The sequence below is a fragment of the Elephantulus edwardii genome, unplaced genomic scaffold (assembly GCF_000299155.1).
Source record: "Elephantulus edwardii isolate Elephantulus edwardi_28Jun2011 unplaced genomic scaffold, EleEdw1.0 scaffold00007, whole genome shotgun sequence".
Classification (NCBI taxonomy): Eukaryota; Metazoa; Chordata; class Mammalia; order Macroscelidea; family Macroscelididae; genus Elephantulus; species Elephantulus edwardii.
In genome coordinates, this window is record NW_006399757.1 from 34,445,281 (window position 1) to 34,464,653 (window position 19,373).

Sequence of the window (19,373 nt, forward strand, 5' to 3'; positions counted from 1 at the left end):
GCCTTTGAGCTGTGGTGTTGGAGAAGACTGTTGAATATACCATGGACTGCTAAGAGAACAAACAGGTTCGTTCTGGAAAGGGGAAACCAGGCTGCTCTTTGGAGGCAAAGATTTTGAAGCTTCGTCTCACATACTTTGGACATTTTGCAAGGAGGGACCAATCCTTGAGGAGGGATGTCATGCTTGGGAAGGTGGAGGGATAGCGCAAGTGAGGAAGACCCTCAATGAGATGGACTGATTCAGTGACTGGGGTAACGGCGATAGGTGTGTAGAAGACAATAAGATTGGCACGGGATAGACCAGGGTTGAGGGCTGTTGTACATAGGATCTCTATGAGTCACAGGAGACTTGATGGCACATAACAACAACATTATTAATACATTTGTTTTGGCATTATTAGTATTTGTAATCTTGTGAAAATGGAAAAGATTATAATTTAGAGTAGTGAGTAAAAGTTGTATGGAAGTATTCAGAGTCCTTTCCTTCTATTCACTCAGGTATCCTGTGTAAGATTCCCAAGTGCAAGCATTTTTTTAGTCTGATCAAGAAAATTGAGTCTTGCTTTTCGCCAAAGCTTTTAGTGCAGCCTGAACGTCTTATTTCAATACTATCATCATAGGCTGCCTTCTGATTGATCCATTTGTTTTGGTGCAACAGCTCGATTTATTCCTTCCACTTCTTTTGATTTATTTCGTGTCATTAGACATTTTTCTCACAGAATCTTTCAACATTGCAAATTGAGCCTTGAATTTCTTTCTTAGCAATTCCAGTTTAAGAGATGCCAAGTGTGAAAACCCTTTTGGTTTTCTAGCTCCTGGTCTTTGCACATTTCATTTGAACACTGCGTTATCTTTCCAAGCTGCCGTGTGACATCTTCTGTTCGGTTCCCTTACTCCACCATTTCTTAGATTTCTTTTTTTGTTCTTTGGCATGCTTCACAGTCTCCTCTAATATTTATTTTAGTCTTTATTTTTTAAAATAACCTTTTGTTTTCTTCATCTAAGATGTCCTTGATGGCATCCTCCAACCCATCTGATCTTCAATCTGTTGCTGAGATGATCTCTGACTTCAGCCAGGATATACTTAAGGACATATTTTGGCTTTTGTGAACTTGTTTTCATTTTCCTCCACTTCAGCTTTAACTTGCATACTTGACTGCTCTTCTACATTTGATCGCTGGCCTTGTTCTGACCAGTGATACTGAGTTTTCCCATCACTTATTTCTATAGCTGTAGTTGTTCTGATGATCCCTGTGTATTCTATTCGGTGATGTCCATATGGATAGCTGCTATTAAATATAGTCTTTACAATGAATCAGTCAACTTACCACAAAAAATTATAAAATGCCGTCATTGTTTCTATCACTAAGGCTATATTTTTTCCAACTACCAATCCTTCTTCATTATTTAAACTTTCACATTTCAATCACCAGTAGTTATCAATACATCCTGAGTGCACATTTGATCAATTTCAGATTGTACAAGTTGGCTGAATTCTTTAGTGTCTTCACCTTTGGTTACAGGGGCTGGTGCATATATGTGAATAAAAGTCGTATTAACACACCTTCCCTGTATGCCTATGGGTATTATTCTGTCAGACAGCATTATATATTAGGAATGATCTTGAAATGTTCTTTTTTGACAATGAAATACTATCCTCCTTTGTTATTCCCAGCATAGCAGATCATATGCTTGTCTACTTCAAAATGGCCAACACTTGTCCATTTCAGCTGACTTATGCATTCTATTTCATTTTTAACAATTCCCAATTCTCCTAGAATCATACTTCATAGACTTTATGTCCCAACTATTAATGAAGGCTTGTAGCTGTTTCCTCTGATTTTGATCTGGACCACATCAGCAAAGGAAGGCTTACTCTACCTGTGACACTGAAGTGGACTTGACTTTGAAGCAGCTCTTCCCTAGTCATATTTTGAGTGCCGACCAATCTTAGGGTCTTACATTCTGGTATTATATCGGGCAATGCTCTGCTGCTATTCATAAGGCTTTCATTGGCTAATTTTTCAGAAGTAAATCACCAGTCCTTACTCCTAGTCTGTCTTAGTCTGGACGCTCTGCTGAAACCCGCTCACCAGGGGTGACCTTCTTGATATTTAAAATACTAATGGCAGAGCCCAGCATCACAGCAACATGGAGCGAACACAGTACAATTAACTGACAGAGGTATGATGGAAAGCAGTCTAGCAATTAAGATTTAAGTGAGGTGGGACCTAAAGTAAGTTATATTACTAGCAAATGATTGTTGTTGTTGTTATGTGCCATCAAGCCACCTGCAACTCATAGCAACCCTGTGTACAACAGCCCTAAACCCTGCCCTATCCTGTGCCAATCTCATTGTCTCCAACACACCTACCCCCATTACTCCAGTCACTGAATAAATCCATCTCATTGAGGGTCTTCCTCTCCTGCACTGTCCCTCCACCCTTTTAAGCATGACATCCCTCTCCAAGGACTGTTCCCTCCTTGCAACATGTCCAAAGTATGTCAGATGAAGCTTCAAAATCCTTGCCTTCAAGGAGCAGCCTGGTTTAACCCTCTCCAGGACAAACCTGTTCTCTCTCTTAGCACTCTGTGGTATATTCAATAGCTTTCTCCAACACCACACAACTCAAAGGCATCAATTCTTCTATCATCCCTAGTCAATGTCCAGCTCTCTGATGCATAGCAGGTGATGGTAGGACCTCTTATTCTCCAGGTCAAGGGAAAGGATTGGGCAAAATTATCAGGCAGCTCCCAGTCAGCTATAATGATCGTTACTTCACTGGTTTCTACCTTTCTACAGGCTCCTCCTGTCGTGCTCAACACTAATATGGCCTCCTTCCAGCACCTTCCATTTTCTCATTCCCTTCAGCCTTTAAACATGCAGATGTCGCACCTATCTCAATCTTCACTTGAAGATTTCATAGCAAAATCTTCCTGTGACGCACTGACCACACTTTGCTATTGCTTCCTTCCATTCCGACAAAGGCCAATTCATTAACAAGTGGGTTACATGTGAAACTTGCCAACTGTTTATCACCATCAGTCCTTTGTTATCCTTTTTCAGATCCCGACACCCTAACTTAAGAAAGCACCTGTGGCACAGTGGCTTAGGTGCCTGGATTGCTAACTAAAGGTCAGCAGTTTAAGCCCACCAACTTCTCAATGAAAAGCCAGGGCAGCGGCTTCCCTGAAGGTCTGCAGTCTTGGAAATTCAATGGGGCAGTTCTACTCCACCTGGAGCATTATTCCCTATGGATTGGGATTGACTCGATGGCACCCCACAAACAAAGATCCCCTCCCCTTACGCAAATTCCACAACCGTTAACAGTAGGCAGGTGCCGAGGGAGAGGGCCAGCACTGCGGGGAAGGCTCCCGCTGCTTGACTATATCCCATCCTTGCATCTCACCATTCTCCGGCTCTCCGCTCTCCCAGGCCTCTTCTTTTTAGCCTGTGTGAGTGTTAACTGCATGCTGGAGAAAATGCCTTTGCGTCCTTCCTCAATAGAAAAACTGAGCAATGAAGGCTGCAGTCATCAAAAAAGTTTTACTGGATGGAAAAATAATAGCAATTAAAATGACGATGTGACATGGATCAGAGAGATGGGGAAATAAAATAGTAATGTTATTTATGAGCAAAATAATGGAAACGATCTTCGCCCTTCCTTGTGGCCAGTCACATTGGATGCCATTCATAAGCAAATAAACTCGATCCCCTCTTCTAATTCAGTTAAGCATCTTTTGGGGATGGTACCAGGGTCAAGGATTAGCACCTGTATTATTCTCAACTCCAATTTGGCATGTTTGGTAGAAAACTAAGTAGCTATTGAGTGAGGACGATTTCTGTGGTGGCCTCAAGAATAAGGGTCATCTAAGGGGGGGTGTATGGATGGAGAGAGGGTGACACAGGGATTACTAACCTTACAGCAGAAACTCGGAGCGCTCGGGCCTTTCTGCAAGCCGGAGGGCCTCATGCATGCCAGCTGCCGACAGCTTGCGGTTGATGTTGCGGTATCTACACCTCAGCAAGTTGCGGTAGGTGGTCCTCAGGTCGCGGTTGAAGAAGGCGTAGATGAACGGGTTAATCAGGGAGTTCGCGTAACCCAGCCACAGGAAAGTCCTCTCCACCCACAGTGGGATGCAGCTGCAGGCGGTGCCGCAGATGAAGGGCCGGGCGGTGGACAGGAGGAAGAAGGGCAGCCAGCAGACGGTGAAAGCACCCACGATGATGCCCAGCGTGGTGGCGGCCTTCTGCTCGCGCTTGAAGATGGAGATGTTCCTCCGCTCCTGGCGCAGCAGGCGCGTGATGTGGGCGCAGTCCTCCGCCTCCCTGTGCGTGCGCACCACGCTGCCGCCCGGGTGCACGGCGAGCACCGGCTCCAGCGCGCGCGGCGGGAAGCCTGGGAACCGGTGGCGGGCGGCGCTCTTCTTAGCCGCCTTGTAGATCTGGTAATACATGAAGAGCATGACCGACATGGGGATGTAGAACGCCACGGCGGTAGAGTAAATGGTGTAGCCGAAGTCCTGGCTGATCAAGCACACTTTGTTGTCGTTCACGTTCTGGGCCCAGCCGAAGAGCGGCGGCAGAGTGATGGAGGCCGAAAGCAGCCAGACGGCCAGCACCATCTTGGCCATGCACCGTCCACTCTGCCTCACCGGGTAAGTGAGGGGCCTGGTGATGCCGAGGTACCTAGCAAGCAAAAGGGAAGGCAACAGGTGACCACTGAAAAAGAGCTGCCAGCTGGGCACGAACCGCTAGCGCCAAGCCTCATGCCAATCCTTCTGGGGAGGCTTCATTATTCCCATTTTGCAGAAGAGTAAACTAAGGTGCAGGGATGCTGCCCATTTTTATTCCAGGTCAGCCTAAGGCACCGCCAGAGTTCCGCGTAGGAGCTCTCTGAGGCCCTTTTATTATCTTCACCCCCGCCCCCCCAACACACACACACCTTGCAGCATCTGACATTGCGCGGAGTTGGCCACACTAGAGAAAACCAGCCCTTTCCAGGACTGAGAATACCAAAGCCAACCCGGCCAGAGAGATGTCCATCCTGAAGCGGATGGAAGGGGAGGGATTGGCTTCAGGGCTAAGCAAGGTTTGCAAATGCTTATATGACACACCTGCTCGCTTTAATCCAGGCCAGGTCTTATTTATTCTCATCTCTTTGCCCCATTTCCTTAAGATCCTGGTGAGATGTTGGGAACTCTTGAAGTTTGTGAACTGGAAGGTGCAGTGATCTTTCTCTCCCACCCCAACGTCCTAAATCTTACACAAGAACAATATCAGGAGAGGATATTTTATACTATAAGGATTTTATACTATAAAGATTCTCGCCACTGGACCAATTGGCAGCGTCAGGATGGATGATGTGAAGAGATTGAGATTGTTCACAGCTTCAGTTTGCTCGGCTCCACAGTCAACACTCTTGGTACCAGCAGTCAGGAAATCAAAAAGCGTATTGCGATGGGAAAGTCTGCTGTTAGGGACCTCTCAAAGGTACTCAGGAGCAACAGTGTCTCTATAGAGACTAAGGTGCGCCTGATACAGGCCATGGTCTTTGCAATCGCTTATTATGCATCAGAGAGTTGGACAATGACTAGGGAGGACAGAAGGAGAGTGGATGCTTTTGAGCTGTGGTGCTGGAGAAGGGTACTGAATGTACCATGGACTGCCAGGAAAACAAACAGATTCATCTTGGAGAGGATTAAACCAAGCTACTCCTTGGAGGCAAGGATTCTGGGGCTTCGTCTGACATACTTTGGACATGTTGCCAGGAGGGACGGGTCCTTGGAGAGGGACATCATGCTTGGGAGGGTGGAGGGACAGCGCAGGAGGGGAAGACCCTCTATGAGATGGATCGATTCAGTGACTGGGGTAATCGGGATGGGTGTGTCAGAGGTGGTGCTGTTGGCGCAGGATAGAGCAGGGTTTAGGGCTGTTGTGCATAGGGTCGCTATGAGTCGGAAACGACTCGACGGCACATAACAACAACAACAACAAAGTATAAATGATCTGCCTCATCTCTCCAGTTTTGAGATAGACCACAAGTAATGGAATGGTTCTTAAAAATATTAAATTCTCTCAGTGATTGTTACTATGTTAATACCCATCGCTTTTGAGTTGATTCAACTCATTGTTACCCAATAGTGACTATTTTCCCAACTCTGATGTCAGTAGTTTGGGGGGGGGGGAGTTTATTAGATTATGCAAAAGAAAAAAATACCATAAGGAAATGTTTTACCAAATGCTTAACTTTTACTCAGCTTGCCAAATTTGTTCTTTTTCCTCCATATTTAACCAGCTTAGCTCTGGGGGAGGATGCGAGGGGAACACGAGGCAAAGACAGGTAAAAGCTCGCCACTTCTTTTTCATATGTACATATAATCAATGTAAAAAAATATGTATATAGTAGAGAGAAGCTCTTTAAATCTTTAACTAGGATGAAGGAATGATATATAGAAAATCTACAACCTATCAACAGGTTATTTTCTAAAAGTCTGGGAGTTGGTAGTTTTGAATAAAAAAAAAAAAACCCACAAAACAAAAAAAACCAAAACCAAAAGTAGGAACAGCCTCAAGTGTTGTACTTAAATTGTTTGTTATTGTTTTTTATTGCCATAGAGGTGAGCACAACTTAGTACAACCCTATTAACAAAAGGCCTAAAGCCTTTCCATAACAATCATCATTTCTCAAAGTTCATAGAGTTTCCGGAGGCATGTTGTTTACAAAGTGGATGCCACTCCAGCTTCCAAGCCTGTCTCAAACTGGGAGCTCCACCAAACACTGTCTACCATGGATAACCATTATGGCATTTGACATGCCAATGGCACAAGGTTCAGCTTCAAAGCAACCCCAGGTTACCTTAATACAGCAAACTGACAAAGGATCTTGACACTTTTTTTTACAATAAAAAAATTAGCATCCTTGCAACACTTAAAATAGAACTGTAGTGAAGCAGAGTATGTCAAGAGTCACTTAGTGCTCAAGAATATATATTTATTCATTCACCAAATACTGTTGAAGCTTCTGGATGAGCCAGATACTGTCCTAAATATTGGGGACTAGGCAGTGATGGAAACAGACAAAATCTTGAAGAACTGGAAACTCGGGAAAATTTCTGCAGGAGTTGACTAGGACTGAAAACTATGGTGATTCTGAAGGAGATTTCTCACCTCCATTGACTTCAAGTGGTGGTGGCACTGACTATTTTCATGACACCTGCCTTCCCCTTTTTCTTCGTAAACCTGATTCAAGCACCACTCTTATGTTTATCACAGTGATTACAATTATACTTTGGCTTTCAAGTAGAAGAACAAAAGAGAGAGGGGAGTTTTCCTAGGATTGCAAGGATAAGAGCTTAAAGAGAAAGGGAAAAGAGGAAAGGAGGCTGGGAGGAAAGAAGGGAAGAGAAAGCAAGGTGAGAAAGGGGAAGTGAGAACTGATAACTGAGGGAATATGCAAAAGAATTTAACACAGGTCTTAGTATGAAGCTAAGGAAGAAAAATGGAGGAAATTCAAAAGGAAAAAAGGGGGGGGGTGTAAGGAAATGAGAAAATGCCTGTGGAGAAGGTTCTGAAAGGCCACAGTTAAGCATACCCCTGCCCCAAAGTTAAACGCAGATACTCTATTTAAAAAGGAATGAATACTTAAAAAAAAAAAGTGAACTGGGGGAGGAGGAGGAGGAGAGGGCAAGGGGGTAAAATGTGCAACAATGAATGAATGAAAATCTAACTTCTCTGTAAGCGTTCATTAAAATCACAATTAAAATAAAATTTTATTTTTAAAAAAAATTCCCTTCTCCTACTTTGCTCCCGGGTCTCTTTCCAAGTTCTTTCTGCTGGAATTCTTTTGTCACTCTTCAGATCATTCTTTTGCTCACTCTTTCTGAAACTAGTCCCAATAGATACGGCCTTCAAGGATCCTTCCTTGTTTCTTCCCACCTAAGCTTTTCCCAGAACTGGGAATTTTATTTCCCTTCTCTCTTCGCCTTTGGCCATCAACTGCTCACTTCCAAGTCTGGATCTAGATGCCAAGACACAAACCCATTTAGAGTCCCAGGTCCACCAACAAGATGAGGTGCGAGAGGTTTCTGTTTGTTATGTGCCAATGACTCATAGCAACCCTATGTACAAGAGCCCTAAACTCTGCTCTATCCTGTGCCAATCTTATTGTCTCTGAAACACCTACCACCCCATTATCCCAGTCACTGAATCCGTCCATCTCATCGAGGATCTTCCTCTCTTGAGCTGCCCCTCTTCAAGGACCCTCCTTATAACATGTCCAAAGTATGTCAGAGGAAGCTTCAGAGGTTAGTTCATACAATTCTCCAGAACACCAGCAGATGGCACCATGATACCACCTTACACTTACTATAGCTATGTGGAGTGAAGAGTGGTTAGAGCAGTAGGTGTGTGTGAGGAGAAGGAAGTAAGATTATTCACCACTGGAAAAGTCATGTTTTATTAATGGGGATTTGGTGGGGGAGACACAAGAATCCACAGCTTAGTTAACAACTACACTTAAGGAGTCAATTCAGTTCTCCTTTCCATCAGCTTCCTATCCTGCCAATATAAACATAATAGAAATCGCAAAATTCAGTTTTAAGTGACTGATTAATTGCATACCTGGGAGAATATAAGACTATGAGAAAAATCCAAGGAAAAAAGTATGTTTACGAATTTTCATATACTTAGTCACCTTGGAAAGGTAGCGCTGGTGAGGAATAGTAAATATACTGTAGCTGGCTAAAACAAATAAATCAGTCTTACAAGTACAATCAGAATATTCTTAGAAGGAATAATGTGAAGACTTGTACTTGCTTGTCTGGAACAACTTAGCAGGAAAGATCAATCACTAGAAAAATGCATCAGGTTTGATGTATAGAGGTTTAGAGAACACAAGGGAAATCCTCAATGAGATAGACTAACACAAAAGTGGCCTCATACTAAGGATCATGAAAAAGGCACAGGACTGGGCAACATTTTGTTCTGCTATTATTCGTAAGGTTACCATGAATCTGGATTGACAGGATGGCTATTAACTACAACAAATGTAAAAGCTATATGCCATGAATTTGGTTTTCATTCAGGTTCTGTTCTCTAATGGTCTTACCATGTGTGGGCCACAGGAAGATATAAACTTCTCCTGGTTACCAGATGGTAAGTCTTTGCTGCTGTTTGTTTTATGTGCTGTCAAGTTGCTTGGGACTCACAGCGACCCTATTTACAACAGCTCTGACCCTGCTCTATCCTGTGCCAATCTTATTGTCTCTGGCATAGCTACTTCCATTACCCGAATCACGGAATCAATCCATCTCATCCAGGGTCTTCCTGTCTTGGACTGTCCTGTCCCTCCATCCTTCCAAGCATGATGTCCCTCTTAAAGGACTGGTCCCTCCTTGCAACATGCCCAAAGTGTGTCAGATGGAGCTTCAGAATCCTTGCCTCCAAGGAGCAGCCTGGTTTTACTCTCTCCATGACAAAAACTGTTGTCAATGGCATATTCAATACTCTTCTCCAACATCACAACTCAAAGGCACCAGTTCTCCTTCTATTATCCTTAGTCATTGTCCAGCTTTCTGATGCATAGTAATTGTGAAGGCCATGGCCTGTATCAGGCACACCTTAGTCTCAATACTGACATCATTGCTCTTCAGTAACGAGGTCCCTAACAGCAGATTTTCCAGTGCAATTTGTCTTTTGATTTCTTGGCTGCTGGTACCAAGAGTGTTGATTGTGGAACCAAGCAAACTGAAGCTGGTAATGCTAATCGAACAAATGGTGAGACTTTAGAAGGCTAAAATCAACTTAACATTTAAAAAAAAAAAGTCTGTAAGACCCATTAAAGTGTCTAAATTTAAAAAAAAAGAACTACTTTCTATTTTAACAATTATAAAATACTATGGAATAAAATTATTGCATTCACAGCATCAACCAAAAACTAAGAAAAAAATATTTTAAATAGCCAAAGCCAAGTTTTTTAAGAATACATAAAATTCTATTGACCGACAAAAGAATGTATAAACATCTAGTTAAGTCATACATTTTTCATTCTTTAAGAAAAGCAAGATTGCCAGTATTCTTTGAATTGATCTATAAATACCATACAACTCCAAGTAAAAAACCAAGAAAAGTTTTCATTTAGTTTACCTAAGTGATTTTTAAATTTTAACACAAATAAATATGCATAAATGATCCAAAAATCTGAATAAGACTAATGAATGGATGTATAGCCTACCCCAAAAATGGTACACATCATAAAAATGAAAATTTAATGATGATAATTCAAAAACAACAGGCCAAAAGATAGAATATTTTCTAGGAACAGACTGAAATAATGGAAGAGAATTTGAATATAAATAGCAGTTCTTTTATATTGGAAGTCTGGCAGCTGGTGAGCAATTGGGGTGAAAAATAAAATGGGCTTTTAATCTTATTAAAAATTATTTCTCGGATGGATCAAAGATTCACTCAAAAACTCCTTGTCAAGTTGGAACCAACTCTTAGTTGGCCCTCCAGTGGGTTTTCCTGAGGCTGTAAATCGCCCTGGAGGAGACTGCATATCTCACTTCCTCAGAACAGCTGATGGAGTCTATCTCAGGAGCTGTCACCTCTGAGTTAGCAATGCAGTTCCTTACTGACACCACACCAGACCTCCTGTGGATGAAAGATTACATCAAAAACAAAACCTCTAAAGTTGAAGGCTTCAATGAGGAAAAATGGGTGAGAATTTCTACCCATAGGGAGTATGAAAAAATATGTACAATATAAAAACACTAAATATTGGAGACTTAGAAAGTATCGTTATGCCTTTGACCAGTACTTGATTAGAAGTACTAAAAAGGGAAGCTCTACCCTGAGGATGTTGTTGTTGTTTATGTACCATCAAGTCACTCATGACTCATAGTGACCCTATGTACATTAGCTCTGAACCTTGCCTATCCTGAGACAGTCTCACTGACTCAGACCCACCTACCCCCATTACTCCAGTTAACTATGGCAATCTATCTCATCCAGGGTCTTCTTCTCCTATTCCAAGCATAATATTCCTCTCTAAGGACTAGTCCCTTCTGGCCACATGCCCAAAATACGTGAGACAGAGCTTCAAAATCCTTGTCTCCAAGGAGAAACTTGATTTCATCCTCTCCAAACCTGTTTGTTCTCCTGGCAGTCCATGGTATGTTTAATACTTTTCTCCAGCACCACAGCTCAAAGGCATCAATTCTTCTTCTGACATCCTCAGACATTGCCCAGCTCTCCGATGTAATTATCAAGTAATTGCAAAGATCATGGTCTGGATCAGATGCACCTTAGTCTCTAGACTGACATAATTGCTTTTTAGCACTTTGGAACGGTTCCTGACAGCAGACTTCCCCAATGCAATCTGTCTTTTAATTTCCTGACTGCTGGTGCCAAGACTGTGGATAAGTTTGTTTAAAAGTAGAATCTGAGGAAGCTCTGGTGGCCAACTGGCAAGAAGCTGCACTGCGATCCCAGAGGTACGTGGTTTGAACCCACCAGATGCTCTGCTGAAGAAGGAGGGGCAATCTCCTCCTGTACCAGTCAGATCTGCTTTTACGGTACATACACTAAAAATAAAAATGTTAAAAAAAAACCCAAAAAACGTAGACTCTAGTAGTGGGCGTTGGGACTAAGTCAAGGGGAAAGGTTACATTTCACTCAATAATCTGAGGATATTTGCATTTGAATGGAATTATAGACTCACTTTAGACTTTGAATTTAACAGATTCACATTTGAAAGAAAGGCGGGCAGGAAAAGAGAAAAGGACTATGAAAAAAAGACTTTCGTGGTTTAGGTGGTGGTTGCTTATTTTAACTAGAACCAGCTATTTGGCTTCTGAGGTAGGGTAAAAGCCACCAGAGCCCACTTGTAGGACTTGAGGTTGGAGGGAGCTGTCGAGGATGCTGACTCACAGTGATCACCCGGATCCACTCCAGTGGGAGGAATACAACAATGGAAGCCTGCCTGAGCTTGGACATGTTCCTTCAGCGCGGCCCACCTAGCATGCACAGATGTATGGATGAGCAGGGAAGTGTCGCTGGCTTGAGGAGCAGGGAGTCATGAGGATCCCTGGCTTGTCGACTTGGCCCTATGTGGGGGCTAGGGCTGAGTAAAGGGACCAACAGGCCTGGAATGATAGGAAAAGTGTGGACTTCTGAGCTAACAACTGATGCCCATTTGAACCTAACTGCAGATGGCTCGAGAGGAGCTGACCAAAACCCAATCAGATGAAGAGAAGATGATTCATACTGGTTGACTGCTGCAACCTGAAGGCTTACTCTGGACTGGACTTGACTTGTAGGTACAGATGCTCAAAGTTTCCAAGTTCAACAGAGGACTCTTCAGCAAAAAGAGTATGTTTGTTCCCTCAGAGTGCTGGTTTAATAGGGATGGACAAAACAGAAATTGGCTATCTAAAATAGGAATACTAAGACATGCACGCACGGAGGAGGAAGGAATTGGCTTACATGCTTTCACTAATGAAGTTTAGTTACTGTAGCAGGGAAAACCCTAAAATAAACATGAACAAAATACAACGTAAATGAAAGATAGTAAACAGTAGATGATGAGATATGAAGTCATTAAAAATGGTGTTGTGCCTTTCTATCTACTGTCATGGAAATAAGAGAATAAACACACATCGAGTCTCTAATATAATTCACAGAATATTTAGAATAGTAATATTTTTTAGAATATTAATATTTTAATGTGAGCATGTTTGTGTGCCAATGCATATACTAAAATACCTACAATAATATTTACCAAAATATTAACAGTCATTTCATCTGAATGGCAGAGATCTGAATAGTTTTTAAATTTCCCTTCATATTTTTCTGATGTAAAAATAATACAACTATGAATGTGCAAAAAAATGTTATTTTAATATTAAAATTAGAAAAGATTTCACTGTACTCTGTGATTCCTAAGCCTCCTAAGTGATTCTAACACTAGAGTATATAGTTCATAAAATCCTTAAAAAGCTAATAATTAAATCTTAGGTTATTTTATTTGATTACCTTGTCAAAAGTGTTTTATTACATTCATAAATTCACACAAAGGAAACAGAACTCACTGGCATTTAAAATCCTGTAATTACTATATGAAGTAATACTGGTGTTCAGAGAAATAGTTTATTCAAATTATACATTCATTTTCCTGAATTTTGTAGAATATAAATCTTACTTTCAAGAGAGAGAAAAGGGGGAGGGGACAGGGGAAAAAACAGACAAAAACCTGGAGTGATTCTTTAATATTCTTTAAATGCATAGCTAATATTTATCATCTTAAGATTTTATATTCACTGCTAATCAGAAAGCAGGGTGCTTTCAAAAGCCTCCAAAATTTAACTTTAAAATGCACACAAATGTTAAAACACAGTAAATCTCGGAGACAAAGGCAGTTCTCAATTATGTGATTGGAGAGGTGTATGCAGCTCACATTAGGGTTTCTATTAAAATAGAGGGTAAGAGGGGAAAAGGATTAGAAATTGAAAATCTGCATGGAGAAGGATTGAAAAGCAAATTAACTCAGCTTCTTGTCTTCCATTCCAGCTGTCCAGAAATTTTAGAAAATAGCTTTCAATGAAATAGCATTGCTGAGTTTCATTCTTCTAGAATAATAATGGAAACTCTATACTAAATATTTATTTGATCTGTGCAAGTGGAAGAATTCTAGGTCAAGTGAATGACAGGCTAACTTGTATCACCAGAATAAAGAGTCACGGACATTCTATCAGTTTCCAGACTTGACACTGTTTACAGACACAGAACCCCATGAATGAACGGGAAGCTAGGTCTTCTTAAGGAAGGACCTCACTCCTGTTACCAATTCTTAGTTATCTAGTGCCACTAAGACAGAATACCACAAGTAAATGATGTTAACACATTTCTTCTCTAATAATTCAGGAGGAGGATGAAGAGTCTGAATTCAAGTCAGGCAGCTCTAAGGGGAGGCTTCTCTGTCAGCTTTTGGAAGGAGAGGTTCTTGCTCCCTTTCAGTGCTAATGAGTTTAGCATTATTTGAAGAACTCCATGGCATCAGTCTTCTGCTGGGTCAAAGAGGCGATCAGCACACGGCCCTGGGCAAAGGATAACGCTCCACTGTAGGTTCTCCTTTCTTATTGCTAGTCAATCCTTCTCCTCTCTGCTCTCCTCACACCTTTTATTTCTTATAGGCAAAAACATATGCATCAAGTAAGGTTGTGACTGAGTTAACAGTGGTGATTTGAGAACCATACCACACGAATTGTGCATTATTAACACATAAAGGTTAGGATTTACAATACATCACAAAATGTAGGGCCACCACACAATACTGTTGTTGAGTTAGAACCAACTCATAGCTGACCCTCTGGCAGACTGTCAAAGGCTATAAATTGCACAGAGCAGTTGGTGAATTTGAACTGTGTGCTTTTGGGCAGGCAGCACAGCTCCTTACCACTAGGTCACCAGAGACCTGACCAATCTGATACCTAAGTCTGGAGGACACAATTCAGTCCTTGACAGGAGGTAAAATGTCAAGAGTAACTTTTTAAAATACTGGTTTTCAAAACACTAGATTTTAAAAAAGTTTCCCTAAGAAACATAAGATTTCCAATCTCTTCCAGGAGATTTCTTCCCTTATTTAGGCACATGGAGGTCCCCAGCTAGTAAGCCCGGCTCATAATAATACAGAGAGTTCAGATTTTCACACTGTGGTAGCTTGAGTGTTGCTACGATGCTGTAAGATATCCTCCTGGTAATTCAAACACTAGCAGGGTCACCCATGGCGAACCGTTCTCCACAGTGCTTCCAGACAGAGGCACACTGAAAAGAAAGGCCTGGTAACCAATTTCTAAACAAAGCCAATGAAAACCCATGCCTTGCCTGCTACGGGGCTGGAAGGTGGGCTCCCTTGATAGTAAAGATTCAGAATGCACCAGTGGCTGCAGCAAAGATCTCAAACACATCAACAATTACATAGATGACACAAGACTGCATAACGTTTCATTCTATTGGACAAATGGTCAGTTGCCAGCAGAAGCAACTTGACTCCGTGACCATGGGTCAAGAAAATGTATTCGACTTAATTGATCAAACTGCTAGGTTGTCAAAGTGATGGAGGGTAACTGTGAAACACAGATTCCTGGGCACCATCTAAAAAGAGTGTTTCAAGAAAGTCTAAGTTAAGGCCAAAGGCAGCATATTTAGAATTGACCATGCTAGATCTTTCCATCGCATGCTGCTGTCGAAGTAGCCTCTCCCCCCAACTCAGTAACAAGGAATGGCCATATTTCCTTCATGGTTTGCGTCAAATGTGGCTGAACAAAATTATCATAACTCACAATCTCATTACCTCAGTTGTTATAATAGTAATAGTTCTGTCCTCCTAGTGCGGATCTCAGTACTATTATAGATGATAAATAAATAATGATGCATAACACACAATAGTTTTTTTTAAATATATATTTTGACAACAGTTCAGAAAAAGAGAACATTTTCTATAGTGACTCACTGACACTCAATACCAAAACATGCTACTGTGGAGTCAATTCTGGCTTACCTCCACCTGATGTGGTACACAGCAGAAGTGCTGTGTTGGGTGTTCTGGGCTATGCTTTTTACAATAGTAGATCCTAAAGCACTGCTTGGTGAGTTCAAATTGCCAACCGTTAGATTAGTAGTCAAGTACAAACTGCTTGTGCCACCCACACATACACGCTATAAATTAAAAAAAGATTAAATAGAGACGTGTGTATGTGTGTGTGTGTGTGTGTGTGTGTGTGTATCTACATAGAGGCTGGTGGATTCCAACTACCACAGAGGTGTAGCCTTGCACTAGGTGAGCAGTGCAACTCTCCACAGACCAGCCCACCAGAGCTCCCCACTGGAGTCAGGACCAGTAAACAATGCATTCTGACCTCAGAACTGAAGGCGAGAACCGGTTAGAAGAGAAAACGCCACCAAACAGCACCTAAATCGATCAAACTTTGGGAACAAAATTAAGTTCTCCTCTGAGAATATAGATTAACAACCAGAAATGAGCCGCCATCTCCTTAGGGAGGGAATCAAGTTAATTAAAACAAAGTAAATCAGTTAAATCTAAACGTGCTTTTAAAAAAGTTCATTACTGTGCTAGCATTATATTGTAGCGTAACAAATCACCCCGTTCAACGGGGTCCAGCAACCATCCATCTAGCTCAACAGGGCTCTTAGGGTCTTAGCGGGGTGAATCAAGGCGTTGGCTGGACTTTGCAGGCTAATGTGGTTGCTGGCAGGCCTCACTTCCGGTGGTTCTAGAACACATGCATGCCGCATCTTCAAAGCCAGCAGGAAAGCATCTACTGCAGCTCTGAATTTCTGACTTCTCCCATCTCTGACCTACAAAACCACAAAACCCATTGTCAGTTGATTCTGACTCACAGCAACCCTACAGTAAACTGCTCCACAAGGTTTTCAAGAGGGCAAATCTTTTACGAAGCAGCGTGCCACACCCTTCCGCCACAAAGCGGCTGGTGGATTCCAACTACATCCCTTTTAGTTAGCTGCTGTTGTTGTTGTGCACCATCAAGCCGCAAATGACCCACTGTGTATCCTCATTGTGTTGTCTTTCTAAACTAAGCTGCTTATCTGATCTAGGTTTACAACAAGTGTTCTTAGAATGCCACTAAAACAGGGTAGAATGCATTTTTCTGCCTTAAGATTTTAATATAAATAAGCATTAGATCTTATAACTAACTATAACCAAATAGATTTTTTCCAATAACCATGAGCACAAATTAACAGAGGAATTTTTAAAATTGGAAACTATTTATTTCAATGTTAAAGAGAATTGTTAAAATTAGATCCTAAAAACCAAAGCAGAACTTCAATCCCAGAAGTGCATGGTTCAAATCCACCGGATGCTTTGCTGGAGAAGGTGGGGCAATCTCCTCCTGTACCAGTCAAATCTGATTTGATGGTACGCACACAAAAAATAATAAATTTTTTTTAAAAATGCAGAAATAAAACAGTAGCTAATAGCAAAACTAGTTGTCAAATAAGAAATATCAAGAGTCAGCCATTAAAAAACAACTGCGTCTTTAGCTCAAAGGATGTTCCTACCCTTCTGTTCTTCTCCTTGGTCCCCTTTTATATGAGTTAGACTCCTCTTTGGACTGCAGGAGAAGGATAAGCAATCTCCTTCCTTGCCATTTACCGCCTCAGAAAGCCCACTGGAGGATTAGGTATGAGTCAGCTGCAATTAGACAGCACAACAATAACAATCTTTACACTAAAGCAAAACCCTTCAGAATTCAAAATTGTAGCTGATAACCTTAACTCTACTGTGTGTATAATATATATAAAATAGTTACATATTATATCTAATACACACAAGTAGAGGTCAAAGTATCAGCTAATATGCATTGATGTTGATTGCCTATGAACAAAATGCCTGAAGCCCCTCTACGAATACTGACATTTATCAAAGTTTATAGTTTTTCCTGAGGCATGTTGTTTAGGAAGTGGATGCCACTCCTGCTTCCTAACCTGTCATAGTATGTTGTTGTTGCTGAGTCGCCTGCAATGTATAGCAACCCTATGTATAGCAGCTCGGAACCCTTTCCTGTCCTGAGTCAGTCTCACAAATTCCAACACACCAACCCCTATTGCCCCAGTTACTATTATCAATCAGTTTCATCCAAGGTCTTCCTCTCTTGTGCTGTCCATCCACTCTTCCAAGCATGAAGTCCTTCTCCAAGGACATGCCCAAAGTAAGTGAAGCAGAGATTCAAAATCCTAGTCTCCAAGGAGAGACTTGGTTTCACCCTCTCCAAGTCAGACCGGTTTTTTTTCTTGACAGTCCATGGTATATTCAAGACTCTTTTCCAGCATCACATCTCGAAGGCATCTATTTTTCTTCTGTTATCCTTAGTCATTGTCCAACTCTCTGATTCATAACAAGTAACAGACGAAACCATAGCCTGGATTAAACTCTTCAGCAGTCTCAAGAGGTCCATGACAGCAGATTTTCCCAGTGCAATTTGTTTATTTCCTGACTGCTGGTGTTAAGAGTATTGATTATGGATCTGAGCAAGCTGTACTTGCTAACAACCTCAATCTCTTCTCCATCTATTATGGTGTTGCCGCTTGGCCCAGTGGTGAGACTTTGTCTTTTTTATGTTGAGCTTCAATCCATATGGAAGACTATAGCCCTTGACTTTTTGCAGCAAGTGCTTCCAGTCTTTTTCAGTTTCAGCTTCAGCGAATTTATATATGTATCTGCCCAGAAATCCAATCTACAGCTATGTTTTGTCTAACATTAGTAAAATGTGGCATATATTTATCCCCAGAATCACTATTGCTAAAAATGGTACAAGAGGTATAAAAATAATTTTGTTTCATGTTTTCGGAGTAATTCAATACTGTTAGGTAACATTTATTGAGTGTATGCCAACTCAACTATTACTCTTAAGTCAAAACTGATTCAAGGCATCAGATTTTCAGAGATGCCAGACACTGATACTTATAGTCACTGCTGAGTTGATCTTTATCACTCTATATAGAAGATATACCGTTATCTCCATTTTACAATTAAGGAAATTGATAATTCAGTGAAGTTACCTTCTTGATCAGTGTTATCTAGCTCTTAAAAACTCAAAAATGAGTTTTGACTGTGGGTTTTTCTGACTTCAGAAAGCCTCTTAAACAACAGATAGGATTCTGCGTAATTAATAACAAAGCATGTTCTAATATGTTTTTCTCACATAATCCTTTACTCAATTCTTATTCTCTATATCTCTCATATAATTTTATTGTCTGTTGGAGAGTCAAAGAAATTCTACTTGAAACAAGCTTAAAAAATGTGGATGAAGGAATGTGTGAAACACAATGTACATCAATAAGACACAATGCATATGAATTTTGTATGCAAACCAATAAAAAAAAATTTGACGTAAAAAAAAAATCCTGACTTTGAATCAGCACAGAAATCCCCATTTGGAGCAGCCTTCTATTTTCATTAAACTCCTTCATTAAAAGAAAATCCTAACCACTTCAAGCAGCCTGCCTCACGGGTGGGCAGTCTCAAGTTTTAACAGCTCTCAATTCATCTGAGCTCAAATATGTCTTTTATGGATTCCCTCCCATTGATGCCATTCTTGTAGAGTAACTGAGGGTGATTTTCCATCTTTTCTACCTTACAACTCTTTCAATAATCAACACTGATGATAGATGTATTCCTTCCACATCCTCTTTAGTTAGGCCTATTCCATTAGGGATGAGAGCCATAGGTTCAAAGTGGCTTTATCAATAAAGACAAACTTAACAGTTTGTTTTTTAAAAAAGAAAATGGTGTGTAATGATATAGAGACTAACACTGGATCACTTAGAATCTA

General features: G+C 41.1%; 1 protein-coding gene across 1 annotated transcript in view; it reads right to left on the reverse strand.

Annotated features, from left to right (window-relative positions):
- Positions 1 to 3,920: 3,920 nt before the first annotated feature.
- Positions 3,921 to 19,373, reverse strand: part of HTR7 (5-hydroxytryptamine (serotonin) receptor 7, adenylate cyclase-coupled) — a 53,939-nt gene continuing 38,486 nt past the window's right edge. The window contains exon 2 of the mRNA XM_006880327.1: positions 3,921 to 4,689. Within this exon, the coding sequence (XP_006880389.1) occupies positions 3,921 to 4,689 (769 nt within the window). The remainder of the gene's footprint in view (positions 4,690 to 19,373) is intronic.